General features: G+C 35.0%; 1 protein-coding gene across 2 annotated transcripts in view; it reads left to right on the top strand.

The window, feature by feature from the left end:
* Window positions 1–1057: 1057 nt before the first annotated feature.
* The window catches only part of LOC111156934 (centromere protein K), a 28793-nt gene continuing 13496 nt past the window's right edge, over window positions 1058–16354 (top strand). For both annotated transcript variants that reach the window (XM_022518088.1, XM_022518087.1), the window contains exons 1-4: window positions 1058–1189; window positions 3447–3503; window positions 9855–9927; window positions 14427–14473. In XM_022518088.1, coding sequence (XP_022373796.1) covers window positions 1073–1189; window positions 3447–3503; window positions 9855–9927; window positions 14427–14473 — 294 coding nt within the window. In that variant the 5' untranslated portion in view covers window positions 1058–1072. The remainder of the gene's footprint in view (window positions 1190–3446; window positions 3504–9854; window positions 9928–14426; window positions 14474–16354) is intronic.

The following is a 16354-nucleotide window of genomic DNA, read 5'->3' as shown; positions in this document are numbered from 1 at the left end:
GGAGCCCGATGTGGGACTCGATCTCAGGACGCTGGGATCATGACCCGAGCCGAAGGCAGCCGCTCAACCAACTGAGCCACCCAGGCGTCCCTAAACTTTTTTAATAATAAAAAATTTCTTGGATCATTGCCATAGCTTTCTAACTAGTTTTCTGCTTCTGACCTTACTGGCTGTTGTTAACCAGAATTTTACTGTTAAAATTTAATTCAAATTAAGTCATTCTCCTATTGAAAACCCTCTAATTGTTTATTATCTCAGTTTAAGTTGTTAAAATGGCCTACAAAATCCACATGGTCTCATCCCTCTAATCTCTCTGATTCCATCTTGTGTTCTCTGCTTTACTTTGCTCCAATCACACTGGCTTCTTTACTGCTCCAGGAACATGCCAGTCATATTTCCTGCCCCAGGGTCTTTGCACTGGCAGTTCCCTGCCTGCAGCCTCTTACTCTAAATATCTCCATGTTTCACTTCCTTATCTCTTCATGTTTTTTGCTCATTTGTCAACTTCTCAATGACTTTAAGTGACCACATTGTTTATAAAATTGTATTACCTCTGCCCAAGCACTTCCTGTTTTCTTCCCTGTCTTGCTTTCCTCCGTAAAATTATAATTATTAACACTTATATTGGGGTGCCTGGATGGCTCACTTGGTTAAGCATCCCACTCTTGATTTCAGCTCAGCTCATGATCTTAGGGTCCTGGGAGGGAGCCCCACTTAGGTTCCTCACTTAGTGGGGAGTCTGCTTGAAGATTTTATCTGTCTCTCTCACTTTGCCCCTTCACCTACTAGCAGGCACTCTCTCTCGCTTTCTCTGTCTCTCTCAATAAATAAATAAATCTTTTTTAAAAAGTTATTATTTCCATTTGTAAATTATTTGATATATATAGAGAGAGAGAAAGAGAGAAAAATGTAAGTCCCATGATAGGGAAAGATTTTTGCCCATTTTATTCACTGTTCACATATATAGTTCCTAGGTGAGTATCTGGGAGGTGATAGGTGTTCAGCAATATTGTTAAATGAATAAATATTTTTCACTTCAGTTTTTCTTACAAGGCTAATTATTATAAGGCACATGTCAGTGAATCAGCAAGATCTGGATCCAGACAGTACTACAGATATGGAAGATGTTACAAATGCTGAAGAAGAACTTATTAAAGAATGTGAAGAAATGTGGAAAGATATGGAAGAAGTAAGTACCAAGAGGTAAAAGTGATATATATATATATATTAACTACTATAAGATTTAATTCCATTTCATTAATAGACTTAAGAAAAATAATTATGCTGGTTCATTAAAGCCATTATATTATACGATAAATGTTATATATAGCTTTTAGACCTTTAAGCATTTATTTGAGATTCTTTATGCCACAGAATATAGAGCTATAGAAAGAGAAAAAATTATTGACAGTCCCTGCCATATTAGGTTATCTTCTAATAGAGGCAGTAGCCATTGTATTAGAAATATTGTGGTAGAAATGCAAAGACATCTTTAGGTCAAGTAATAAACCTAGATTGAAAGAGTCAAGGATAGCTTTCTAAAAGCAGTAATAACTAGGGGTGCCTAAGGTGGCTCAGTTGGTTAAGTGTCCGACTCTTGCTTTCGCCTTGGGTCATGATCTCAGGGTTCTGAGATCGGACTCTGCATCAGGCTCTGGGTTGGGTGGGAGCCTTAAGATTCTCTCTCTCCCTCTCCTTCAACCCCTCCCACCACCTCTAAAAATTAAATAAATAAATAAAAAGCTGTAGAAACTGAATTCATTTCTAGAGAATAAATAGGAAGTAGCCTCTGAGAGAGTTACACAAAGGAGAAGGAACAAAATATATAAACATTGGGAAAGATTAGAGAATTCTAGGTAGAATATTACGACTTAGTAAATTAGAAGAAGGATCTGTGGAGTGAGGCTGGAAAAGTAATTAGGAGCAAAAACATGGAGGATTTTGTTGAGTTTATAGTATGGGGAGCTATTAAAAGATTATAAACATGAAGTGACTTGAGATGCAGTTTGGGAAAAGTACTTGGTGATTTTGAAGAAAATGAAATATAGAGGATGGAGACTGTAGGTCGAAAGAGCATTTACAAGGCTCTAGTACTAGCTCTGATAAGTACTGTAGGGCTAAATCCTATCATTGCAAATGGTAGGTTTCAAGAGTTACTGAGGAGGTAGGACCAAAAGGATTTGGAATTTAATTGTTGTGAAATGGGGGAAAATTACGGTATTTTCAGGTTTCTCATTTGGGCCAACCTTGGTAAAGTTCATATCCTAAGACAGAATAGAGAAGTAGAGAGAACATGTAATTACGGAGTTTGAGTGAAAATATGAATTAATTTAGAAAAAGTTGTCTTTGAAATTTATGTACATTTTCTGATAAGCCAGAATCATTTCTGGTAAATTGCAGTATGTTGGTAAAAGTTTTTTCTACTAGCATAGTGTATGGTTTAGGCCACAGGCTTCACATCCTGTTCTTTGCAGTAAAATTTTATATTAGGGCAGGTTATTGGTTTTCATTTTTTCCTTTTTTCTTTTTTTAAAATTATTTTTTAATATAAATTATTGGTACTCTCTATGATTAGTGTATTTTCAAGATAATATATATAATTGTTTTTTATTTGTTTTGGTATTTTTTCAGTATAGAAATTGGAATTTAAAGATAATAATTTTTGGAGGGTGCCTGGGTGGTGTAGTCAGTTAAGTCTTTATTTCAGCTCAAGTAGTGATCTCAGGGTTTGGAAATAAAGCTCCATGTTGGGCTCTGAACTCAGCAAGTAGTCTGCTTGGGATTCTTTCTCTCCTCTCCTTTGCCCCTCTCCCTGCCCCTGCTTGCTCTCAAATAAATAAATCTTAAAAAAAAATTTTTTTTATAAAGAGATAACTGCTTCTAGGAATAAACACGAGTAAAATTTAAATTACCCACATTTTCAGTCAGATATAATCACTATTAATGGTTGTGGGTTTTTTTTTTTTTTAATGGGATAGAAACAGTATCTCCTGAAGGCTATTTTTTCTAATGATCTTAACTATCTTTTTACCTCTTTTTGTTATTTTTCTACAGTGCTTTCCTTCTTATTCTCTTATTTCCTATTTTTCTATTATCTAACTTCAAATTCACTCTAGCTATTAGTTTGTATTTTCTTTTTCTTTATTTCTTATGCTCATTTTTTTGTTCTATGTAGACTCTAGTATCCCTTTCTACTTTTGATGTATTCACCATGGGACCTGTTTGGGGGCCTTCCTGATCCTCTTGCTTAGAAAGTGAGGAATGTAAACTCTCCTCTTACATCAGTTATTTGTATTTATTATTTTAAAAGGAATATTATACTGACTGGTATAAAAGAGGGAAAAGTAATTGTTATATATAAAAACTTATAGTGTATGACTTGTTTTATTTACTTTTTTTGTTTTGCTTTGCTTTTTGTTTTGTTTTTATTTACTTTTTAAATCAAGTGTCAGAAAAAATTATCACTTGTTGGAACTGAGACACTCACTGATTCAAATGCTCAGGTATGAATCCTTTTTTTTCTTCCTAAAAATAGATAAGTTTAATTCATTTTGTTTTGGATAAGAATATTATTCATCTATATGAATGAAAGTTTGTTGATACCTTTATGCTTAATCACTTGGAAAATTCCCTACTCTTCCTGATTTAAGAGAAATATTCTAAATACTTTTAAAATAAAGTATTATAAATATTTTCTTTATTATCTTTTAATAGTTACACATATGTTTAACTGTTGAGTGAAAAACTGCAATTAAGATACCTTGTTAAAAATTTGAACACCTATTCTACTTTGTCTTGGGTATAATAGCCAGTTTTTTTTTTTTACTGTATGTGTGAAACCTTAACTGATTTTATTATATGCTTAAATAAAGGATTAAGATGTCCATTTTAATAATTAAGGACCTATGAAATTGGTTTAGGAATATACCAGTGGATCAGTGCAATGGATTCAGAATTTTAAAAACGACAAAGATGGGGCACCTGGGTGGCTCAGCAGGTTAATCCTCTGCCTTTGGCTCAGGTCATGATCTCAGGGTTCTGGGATCGAGCCCCACATTGGGCTCTCTGCTCAGCGGGGGGCCTGCTTCCCCCTTCTCTCTTCCTGCCTCTGACTACTTATGATCGCTCTCTCTCTCTGTCAAATAAAAAAAAAAAAAAAAAAAAGATAAAGATGATAGCCAGTTTGTGGGAAAAGGATGAATTAGATAATAAATGATAGTGGTGCAACTAGTTATCCATTTGGGAGAAAATAAAATTGGACTTCTGTATTTCATTGTAGAAACATATATTCTGGATCGATTGCTATAAAAATCTAACAAGAAAAGTTGGGGAACTATTTGTGCAATCTAAGGATAAGGCAAACTTCTTGGCTAATAGTTGAAACCTAGATATTATAAAAGAAAACCAGATATATTTGTCCATATGAAAAATTAAAAATGTTTTAGTGTTAACTTTAAGAACACAGTCAAATATACAATTGACTCTAAAGAAAGATCTCTAAACTGGTAGTAGCATGTCAGAAGACATAAGAACCAATTGAAGGTACTCCTAAATTCCGAATCACACAGTTTACATTTAAAAACAGGTTCTGTTTGTTACAAGGGCAGCAGGTGAGGAAGGTGTATGCTTGTGTCTGCCACCAGCAAGCTCCAGTTGGGGGTTCATGTGCTTCATGGCCTTTTATAGGGCAGAAGACAAGTGAAGTCAGAATCAGGACCAGCAGTCATCAGTTTATGGAGGGAGATATAATATGGAAGCTTTCTTGAGGGCTTTCATTTTTTGTTCTATTTCTTTTCGTTACAACTGGAATCAAGTTTACGTGTAAACTATTGGTGATTTAAGTTTCCTTTTGTTCTATTTAGTGTAAAACTGTCTAATTTGAAAAAAAGTAAGTTATGAAAAATAAAGATTGAACTACTGCTCCATAAAAACATAAATTTGATATCATTGGAGCATGAAAAGGAATAATGACCTTGATTGATTATAACAATATGAAAAAATGAAAATCTGTGAGCATAACAATACTGAATAAAAATGAGAATGAGAGAGAAAAAGAAGGGGAAAAAACTAACTTGTCACTTTTGGAAGTATCTATTATATGAGCTCTTTAAAAATTAGTAATAGAGAATTAAGCCATCTTTTTAAAAAATTTTGCATCTATCAATAAATATAGAGTTCTCTTATACCAGGTAAAACTGAATATTGTATTTGAAACAGCCTTGTATAGTAAATAAACTGTTATCTGGTTTTCTTGGGAAATATGGCTTTCATATTGTAGAAACTGAGACCTGCTGAATCAGGATTATTAGTAAGGTGGAGCAGACACTCTGGAAAACAGTATGGAGATTCCTTAAGAGGTTGAAAATAGGGACGCCTGGGTGGCTCAGTTGGTTAAGCAGCTGCCTTCGACTCAGGTCATGATCCTGGCGTCCTGGGATCGAGTCCCACATCGGGCTCCTTGCTCGTTAGGGAGCCTGCTTCTCCCTCTGACTCGGCCTGCCATTCTGTCTGCCTGTGCTCGCTTGCTCTCCCTCTCTCTCTCTGACAAATAAATAAAATCTTAAAAAAAAAAAAAAAGAGGTTGAAAATAGAGCTACCACATGACCCAGCTATTGCACTACTGTGTATTTACCCCAGAGATACAAATGTAGTGATCCAAAGGGGCACCTGCATCCCAAGGTTTATAGCAGCAATGTCCACAATAGCCAAACTATGGAAAGAGCCCAGATGTCCATTGACAGATGAATGGATAAAGAAGATGTGATACATATAAACAATGGAATACTCAGCCATCAAAAAAAAAAAAAAGAGAGATCTTGCCATTTGCAATGACATGGATGGAACTAGAAGGTGTTTTGCTAGACAAAATAAGTTAATCAGAGAAAGACAATTATCATATGATCTCACTCTTGTGGAATTTAAGAAATAAAACAGGATTATAGGGAAAAAGAGGAGAAATCAAAGCAATATGAAATTGAAGAGGAAGACAAACTAAGAGACTCTTAATCATAGGAAACAAATTGAGGGTTGCTGGAGGGGAAGGGGTATGGTGATGGGGTAACTAGGTGATGGATATTAGGGAGGGCACGTGATGTGATGAGCACTGGGTATTATATAAGACCAATGAATGATTGATTTATACCTCTATAACTAATAGTATGTTGTATGTTAATTGAATTAAAATAAAAATCTTCTCAAAGTAAAAAAGTAAAATAAAATAATTGCATAGTTTAAAGAAAAGGAATACCAGGTGGTATAAATAGTAATTGAAGGAGTACATTTTTAAATCCCCCCCCACCCACGAAAAAAAAAGAATCACTAGTGATTGGGCCTGTACATTTCCTGAATGATTTTCATGCAGTGAGCCAAACAAACAACTGGCTTTGGTGGAAGTGCTTATATAGTTGTAAAGAATCCAACCTGAGGTAGTTAATAAGAACATTGTGTAAGGGATCCACAAAATATCTTTTCCTATTGTGTTGAGAGTCCCCAAGATTAACCCCAGTGGTAATTCACAACACTCACGTTAACTCACAGGAGAACTCACAAGGCTCAGTGTATAGTTATATTCATGGATAAGATACATTACATTAAAAGGATGCAGACTAAAATCAACAAAGGGAAAAGGACTATAAGGTAAAGTCTAGAGGATATAAGACAAAAGCTTTGAGGAGTCCTCTCGTAGCGGAATCATACAAGATGTTCTTAATTCCCCCAAGGAGTTATAACAGTGTGAAATGTTTTCTACCAGGGAACCTCATTAAGATTCAATGACCAAGGTGTTTTGTGGGGACTAGTCACATAGGCACCTACTGCGTAGCAGCTACAAAATACCAGACTTCCAAAAGGAAAGCAGGTGTTCAGCTTAAGTCATATTCTTTGCAAAAACAGTTACGTCACAATGAGCCACTCTTAATAAGTTTTGGAACCATCTCAAAATACAAGTTCCCAGATGCCAGCCAAGGGCCAACCCTGAAAGCAGGCCTTTAACTAATCTCAGGCTTGCTTGGTTACCTTTTTTGTGTACCTATTAACATTAAAATTTCAGTTAAAATTCCGTTTTTAAAGAAAGAAGTTATTTTAAATAAGAAAATGGAAGGGAGGGTGCCTGGGTGGCTCAGTGGGTTAAGCCGCTGCCTTTGGCTCAGGTCATGATCTCAGGTTCCTGGGATCGAGTCCCGCATCGGGCTCTCTGCTCAGCAGGGAGCCTGCTTCCCTCTCTCTCTCTGCCTGCCTCTCTGACTACTTGTGATCTCTGTCAAATAAATAAAATCTTTAAAAAAAAAAAAAAGAAAATGGAAGGGATTCTCAAATTTCATATAAATCACTTCAGAAATACTGCTGTTGTTTTTTAGGAAGTATTGTTTATGGCAAGATCAGAAATAACTTGAGTGTTTGCCTTAGTTGGGCTTTGGGAAGGTAAGAACTGTACTTCATGAACATAGTATAAGGTTGAAGTGTATGAAATTACTTGTTTTTTTAAAGATTAAAAATTGAATATTTGTTATTTGATGCATTTCAACCTAATATGTGCAGGAAAAGTGATACCAATTTCTTATCCCTAAGATAGTTTTGTGTAGGGCGCCTGGGTGGCTCAGTGGGTTAAGCCGCTGCCTTCGGCTCGGGTCATGATCTCAGGGTCCTGGGATGGAGTCCCGCATCGGGCTCTTTGCTCAGCAGGGAGCCTGCTTCCCTCTCTCTCTCTGCCTGCCTCTCCATCTACTTGTGATCTCTCTCTGTCAAATAAAGAAATAAAATCTTAAAAAAAGAAAAAAAAAGATAGTTTTGTGTAGTTTACATACTACTTTTTAAGAATTTGTTGTTTCTTAGCTATAATTAGCATTTATAAAGTTGCTTTATGGTTCACAACAAACCTTTCACATTCATATTTAATTACCTATAAGAAAATAATGTTAAAGTCTCCTTTGGTAAAAATTTTAAAAACTGAAAATGCATTTTTATGTAATTACATAAAGCTTTCAAATATCCTAGGTTTTTTTGCCTCTTGACTATTCAGTAGTCAGTGTTTTGATACAGAACAAAATCTGTGAATGAACCTGCTTTGTATCATAAAAATTGGTTAAGGAGCACCTAGGTGACTCACTTGATTAAGCTTCCATTTGACTCTTGATTTTGGCTCAGGTCATGATCTCAGGGTGGTGTGATTGAGCCCCACATGGGGCTCTGTGCTTAGCCTGGAGTCTGCTTGTCTCTCTCCCTCTGCTCCTCACCCAGCTTGTGCATGCACTCTCTCTCAAATAAATAAATAAATAAAATCTTTTGAAAAATGGCTAAAAAGACAGTATTTGTTCTTTCAGTGTAAATATTACAGTAATACCCATTGCATTTTTTATCGGACTACCAATAAGAATTATATAGAGGTGATAAAAATGTTCTGAAATTTAACTTTAAGCATACATAGACTTCAATTTAATAATCTAACCAAGATAAACCAAGATTTATCACATAGATTTATAATTCTTAAAATTTAAGTGCTTGGAGCCACTTACTATCAGAAACATATCATCTTAAACCGTTGTTTGAGATTGGTTGTTTTTTTTTTTTTAATTTTTTTTTTTTTAAGATTTTATTTATTTATTTGACAGAGAGAGATCACAAGTAGATGGAGAGGCAGGCAGAGAGAGAGAGAGGGAAGCAGGATCTCTGCCGAGCAGAGAACCCAATGCGGTACTCGATCCCAGGACCCTGAGATCATGACCTGAGCCGAAGGCAGCGGCTTAACCCACTGAGCCACCCAGGCGCCCGAGATTGGTTTTTAATAAAACCAATTTAACAGAATTGCTTTTTTAAGTAGCCTTTGGAAACAATCTCATTTTATAATTGTCTCTATGTATGTATTTAAAGAATTTTTTTTTATTAAGTAATCTCTGCTTAATGTGGAGCTCAAACTCACAACCTGAGATCCATAGTGCATGCTCTTCTGCCTGAGCCAGGCAGGTGACCCTCTATGTATGTATGTAAATTTTTTTTAGCAACCTAGCTAAAAGAAGTCTCTATTTTTCCTAAGGTCATAGAGAAAAAAACAGTATCTTTAGGGGCGCCTAGGTGGCTCAGTTGTTAAGTGTCTGCCTTCAGCTCAGGTCATGATCCCACAGTCTGGGATGGAGCCCCATGTTGGGCTCTGTGCTCAGTGGGAAGCCTCTTTCTTCCTCTCCAACTCACCCTGCTTGTGTTCCCTCTCTAGCTGTGTGTCTCTCTGTCAAATAAATAAATAAAATCTTAAAAAAAAAAAAAAAGAATATCTTTAAAGTAAATTTGTCTTTTTTAAAGTAAACACTATCCCCACCGTAGGGTTCGAACTCATGACTCCAAGATCAAGAGTTGCATGCTCTACTGACAGAGCCACCAAGTTTCCCCTAAAGCAAATTTGTCTAAAAACTGTTGGCAAGAAATAACATCTTATGTTTTTGAAGATTTTATTTTTGAGTAATCTTTATACTGAATGTGGGGTTCTAACTCACATTTCTAAGATCAAGAGTCATATGCTCCACTGACTAAGCCAGCCATATCCCCTTATATTTTTAAAGTAATATTTATTTAGGGAATAAAATAAATATATTTAGGTCCTTTTATTTTAGGTTGAGTGGTAAAGTAGAACTGATCATTTTTTAAGACTGTTACTGGAATAACAGGCAATTTATGAGCGATAATTAGTAATGGTTTAAAGCAGAATTCTGTTTGGAGTAATAATTTTTTATACTTTGGATGCCTGTTATGTTAGCTGTTTATGTTAGGAACTTGAGATAAAGTATTAAGATGTCTACACTTTCATCTGTGAATATCTAAGAATATTTTGTAAAAAATGACTGTTTTATACTTTCTTTTTTTTATAGCCGTCATTATTAATTATGCAAGCGAAATGTTTGACTGCTGAACTCAGTCAATGGCAGAAAGAAAGCCCTGAAAGTAAGGTTCTTATTTTTAGATTTATATTTTTGTAAAGAAATTAGTGGCAAATTAATTTAATGATTAGAAGAATTATAAGATCCATTTCACCTTGTTGAAATTGCCTAAATTTTTCTTTCATTTATATGTTATTTTGTGCTTATTTTATTATTATAGAGGAATATGTTTGTGTGACATTATAATAATCTTGAATTATAGGAACTTATTATAACCATCATTTGATCCTTAACAGACACTAACTTACCTGCTCAGTAGAAACTATAAATTGTGTCTTAATAAATGAAACTTACTTAGTAGAGGGCACCTGGGTGGCTCAGTCACCTGAGGTTATGACCTCAGAGTCCTGGGACTGAGCCCTGAATTGGCTCCCTGCTCAGCGGGAGAGTCTGCTTTTCCCTCTCCCTCTGCCTCTTACCCCATCTTGTGCTCTTTCCCTCTCTCCCTCTCAAATAAATAAATACAATCTTTAAAAAAAGAAAAACTTACCTAGTAGAAAAGTTATTTTATATACTTATTTACATAGGGACCAGACCACATAGATTGTATGTTGCCTCTTGACTTATCCAACAGGGGCCAGCTATATATTTGCCATTTTTCAAGAAATAGAAAATGGCTTTATTTATTATTACTATTATTTTAAGATTTTATTTATTTATTTGACAGACAGAGATCACAAGTAGGTAGAGAGGCAGACAGAGAGAGAGAGGAGGAAGCACCTCCCCACTGAGCTGAGTGCCTGATGTGGGGCTTGATCCCAGGACCCTGGGGATCACAACCTGAGCCGAAGGCAGAGGCTTTAACCCACTGAGCCACCCAGGTGCCCCTAGAAAATTGCTTTAAAATCTGCAATTAAAAAACCCAGCTAGGAGATATTTTTCTATTATGAAAGCTTATTTGTCTGTGCCACCTATATGTGTATATTTGGTATTTTACATGGACTGTACCTCTTTCTTTTAACATCTCCGTTCTCCTTTCTCCTGCCCATTTGCCTCCTTTCCTTGAGCTCCCCCAGTTCTCATTTTAGTCCCCTTTGTAGGTTTATTGTTCTCTAATCCCAGTTGTTGGGATTCTTCTGTTCATTCTCTTTCTAGACAATTTCATCTGCATTCTTGATTTTAACTACTTACTATATTCATCCCCACCACTGTTTCACATCTTCACTACCATACCACATGGTAGTTTTTAAAATTTTAGCATTTCTGGTATATAGACAGTTGTTACTTTAATTTACATTAAACTATAGATCCTGTTTCCTCCTCAGGATTATATTTAACATCTCAAAGACTGCTCATACTATGCTGTTAAATTTGCTGTTCTCTAGAGGACTGTGCCCAGCAATTTTCGCTTACTACTCTATATGCTATTCCAGCATTATATTTCCTCCTTTTGTTTTTATATGTTATATCTGCATTAACAACTTCTGTATGGGTTTGCTAGGCCTGCCATAACAAAGTACGACGGACTTGGATTGCTTAAATAACAGAAATTAATTTTTTTCTTAATTCTGGAGGCTGGAAATCCAAGACCAAGGTGTTTGCAAAGTTGGTTTCTTCAGAAGCCTCTCTTTTTGCCTTATAGCTTGCCATCTTCTCCCTTGGTCTTCACATAGTCACCTGTCTGTGTACTAATCTTTTTTTAATTTAAAAAATTTTTTTAATTTTAATTTTTATTAATTATTTTTATTAACATATAATGAATCATCAGGCTTACACACTTCACAGCACTCACCATAGCACTTACCCTCCCCAATGCCCATAACCCAACCACCCTCACCCTTTCCTTCCTTCCCCCAGCAACCTTCAGTTTATTTTGTAAGATTAAGAGTCTCTTATGGTTTGTCTCCCTCCCGATCCAATCTTTTTTCATTTTTTCCTTCCCTACCCCCCAAACCTCCTGCCCTGCCTCTCAAATTCCTCATATTAGAGAGATCATATGATAATTATCTTTCTCTGATTGACTTATTTCGCTCAGCATCATACCCTCTAGTTCCATCCACGTCGTTACAAATGGCAAGATTTCATTTCTTTTGATGGCTGTGTAATATTCCATTGTATATATATACCACATCTGTTGGTGGACATCTAGTTTCTTATACTAATCTTTTTGTATGAAGCTGCCAGTCATAATGAAGTAGTAGGGCCCATCCTAATGACCTCATTTTAACTTAGTCACATCTTTAAAGACCCAGCTCCAAATATATGCACATTCTGAGGTGCTAGGGATTAGAACTTCAAAATATGAATTTGGGTGGATAGGAGGACACAATTTTCATGACTGCTTCCAAATCTGTTTTTATAAGCCAGACTTTCTGCAATGTCATTCTTAGATATCTTTCTACTTTCCAGACATCTTTTCCAAAATATTCTACACATGCCTCAGATTTATAAATTGATCTCCATTCTCTGATCTATTGAATGGAATCTGTTTAAATCAACCATAAATTTAAGAGTCCTTCTGGATTCTTCCTTTTTCACGTATTACATATAGCCAGTCATTAAATATTAACCCCTATTGCCACACATTTACTCTAGGTCTTCATCACCAATCCACTAGTTTGTTATAATAGACTTTTACTTCTTGTTCAAGATTGTGTTTTATTAAATAGAAATTTTCAAACTTGAAAGTTAAAGGTCCACCTTCATTTTTTTGCATGTGTATTATCTAGTTTTCCCATTACTATTTGCTAAGAAAATTGTTCTTTTCCAGATTGAGTTGTCTTGGCATCCTTGTCAAAAATCATTTGACTATGTACTGAGGATTGATTTCTGGATTCTCTGTTCTCTTCTATTGGTCTATATGTCTATCTCTGTTGCCAGTAGCACACTTGTTTGATTATTATAGACTTATAGTAAATTTTGAAATTAGCAAATGTGAGACCACCAACTTTGTTCTTCTATTTGAAGATTATTTTGGCTATTTGGGGTCCTTTGATATTCCATGTGAATTTTAGGGTGAATTTTTCTGTTTTCTACAAAAATGTTATTGGGATTTTGATAAGGATTGCATTGAAGCTGTTGGTCAATGTAGGTAGTATTGGTGTCTAATAATATTAAGTCTTCTAGTCCTTGAACATGGGATGTTTCTTTTTGTTTCTATCTTTGATTTCTTTTAGCCACATTTTGTAGTTTTCAGCATACAAGTCTTTTGCTTCCTAGGTTAAATTTATTCTGAAGTATTTTATTCTTTTTGATGCTATGTATCAGGGAATTTTAAATTTTTATTTTTCTTATTATAATCATCCCTTATATACACATTTTGTACTGGTAAAACCAAACACACAGGCTGGCCTATGGGCCAAATATCCATTTTGCTCTAGGCTTCCAGTCTCACAGACTGCCACACTGGAAGATTTAAAATAACTTTACAGTCTTAGAAGCTGCTGTATTGTGTGGGCTGAAATGATTATATGAATCAATACTGAAGTGCTACTCATGACCACACTGACCAAAACGAAGATTATTAACTTTATGTTCTTAGAATCCTTCTCATTGCATTTGTTGAAATGATTTGGTAGACATCCTGAGGCTGCCGATATACAGGGCCTATGAAGCACTTGTGGGAAGCTCTCTCCTGTCAGAAGACCCTCTAGAAATAGCATATAGATTAGAAAATTTTCAGTAACATATTATTTGAGAAATTTTAATTAGTACTTTATTAAAGGTAAACTTAAAGTACAAAGGTTGAACTTTTCTAAGTATAAGGATTTAATTTTGCTATACAAAATTAAACTGAAACTTTATACTCATAAATTGGCAAAAATTTAGGAGAGTTTGTATCTTTTGCTGTTTCTTATTGCTAGTAGAAATTCTTTAGAAAAGAATCTGGCATCCTATATTAAAATAAAAAATACACATTTCCTTCTATGAAATTCCATTTCTGGGAATTTATCCCAAAGAAATAAAAGCACTAGTACATAAAGACATAAATTAAAAAATGCTTATGGCATCATTGTTTTTTTGTGGCTAAAAGTTAAGTACAAAGTTAATGTTCAGTCAGTGCTATTATCAGTCAATACACTATGGTACATTTATCCTGTGGAATAATTTGAAGTGATTTAAAATTATGAATTAGATTTACACCAGATAAATAGAAAGGATTTCCATGGGGATTTTGTTGAGGAAAAATAAGAAGAATGTATATGATACTCCATTCTTGTAAAACCAGCACTAGCAAAATGAATAACCCTTGCATATATATGTACAGATAATATACATAAGCATATATATACACATGCATAGGATCATATAATTAGAGATATATTTAAGGACACACTATAGATTATTAACTTTATTTTTGAGAAATTAAAAACAAAACAAAAGGCACAAAACCCAAAAATGCTTCAATGTCATGTTTGTCTAAAATTATATGTAAGTTGGTTATATATGTAAAGATGTTAAATAAGAAAATAGAACTATCTCAAAAACCACAAGATCAAATTCTTTATTTTTGAGAGTTAACTAAGCATAAGTGTATAATTTTGGTTTGTTTTGTTTCTGCAGTAATTCCACTGAATGAAGAAGTTCTAGTGACATTAGGAAAAGAAGAGGTAAGTCACTTAATCAATCTGCAGTAACCCTAATTAACTTATAAGTGTTTGGGATTCATGATATAAGTAGGATGAATCTACTTTAAAGCCATATTGATTTTTTATTTTTATTTTATGTTTTATTGAATGGAATATTTTAAATGACTTGAATTTTGTTTCACCAATTTGTATACAGAACTGTTATTAGTATTTAATAGTAAACTTTATTCTTTTACTTAATTTTCAGTTGATTAAACTCCTCATAATAAAAGCATAAACATTAAACATAGTTAAATGATGATAATATACATCTGTTCTTCTCAAAACTTAACCTACATATCAATAAAGACATTTTTTAACGTCCATTAGGTCAAACAAGAATTGTAAACAAGGTTGTAATGCATGGAAAGAAATAAGTATCTGTGTGTCAAGAGAATTAGACAGGGATGAAAAGATATCTGCCCTACAGAGTTGAAAAAAGTCTTGGGATTTGAAGGAACCTAATACCTCAGTATTCAAGGTTCAAGTCCAAAGCTAAAAACAAGAAGATTTCTTTAACAGCAGAACATGACTGTCAGGCTTTCTTTCTTCTAATCAGGCAGCTAAGTTTTTACTCCCACACTTAGAAAGTGGAGGTATTGGATATGGAGACATTAAACTACTGAGGCGCTGGACTCAGAGATACCAGGTTGGGTGTTTAGTAGGGTTGGTGTGCAGGTCAAAAGTCAGAAAGATCATTACTGTGTGGTGGAAGTACCAGCTCCTTCTCCAGAGGTCTTACAATCTATTATAAAATAACCTCAGACTGGAGATAAAATAATCTTCTCTGGGAAATCTAAATGGCTTAAGAAAAAAGATCTGTAAGTGCTAGTATATGGGGTTCTCAGTGAAAAAGCAGGATTGGTGTACATCAAAAAATCCCATTCCTACACAGAGTTTTTAGTATTTTTGAGTTTTAAACGTAAATGTCCAGCCAATGGTCATCAGCATTTGTGAATGCCTCCAAATACAAAGGCAGAAACCCAAAACAACTGACAAAGATGAACCTTAAGGAAGTAGAGATAATTCAGGGAACAAAGAACTTAATAGTATCTTCAGAGAGACAAAAATTTTTTGATTAAAAAATAACGGGAGGGGTCCCTGGGTGGCTCAGTCATTAAGCATCTGCCTTCGGCTCAGGTCATGATCCCAGGGTCCTGGGATCAAACTCTGCTTCTGGCTCCCTGCTCAGCAGGAAGCTTGCTTCTCCTTCTCCTACTACCCCCTGCTTATGTTTCCTCTCTTGCTCTTTCTCTTTCTCTGTCAAATAAATAAATAAAATCTTTTAAAAAAATAACGGGCACCTGGGTGGCTCAGTTAAGTGTCTGACTCTTGATTTCGGCTCTTGTCATGATCTCAGAGTCATGAGATCTACCCCCATGCTAGGCTCCTCACCCACTCATTGGAGAGTCTGCCTGAGATTCCCTCTCTCTCCCTTTGCCCCTCCCCCTGCTTGTGCATGTGTGCTCATTCCTTCAAATAAACAAATAAATAAATAAGTCTTTGAAAAAAAATTTAAAAATAACAGAACATCAACTTAAGAAAAGTACTACTTCATACCCCCTCGACATTGCTATAGTCAAAAGACAGACAATAACAAGTATTGGTGAAGATATGGAGAAATTAGAACATTGATAAACTGTTAATGGGAGTATAAAATAGTGCAGCCCCTTTGGAAAGCAGTCTGGTAGTTCCTCGAAAGATGAAAGAGTTGCTATTTGAACGAGTAGTTTCACTCCCAGCTGTATACCATAGAGAAATGAAAATAAGTGTGTGTCCACACAAAAACTTAAACATGAATGTTCATAGCAACATTTTTCTTAATGGCCAAAAAGGTTAAACAACCCAAATATTCATCAACTG

Source organism: Enhydra lutris, unplaced genomic scaffold, assembly GCF_002288905.1.
Source record: "Enhydra lutris kenyoni isolate GAN:26980312 unplaced genomic scaffold, ASM228890v2 scaffoldscaffold50, whole genome shotgun sequence".
NCBI classification, from domain to species: Eukaryota; Metazoa; Chordata; class Mammalia; order Carnivora; family Mustelidae; genus Enhydra; species Enhydra lutris.
The sequence above is the reverse complement of the archived record's forward strand: the minus strand, read 5'-3'. Positions and strand labels throughout refer to the sequence as shown.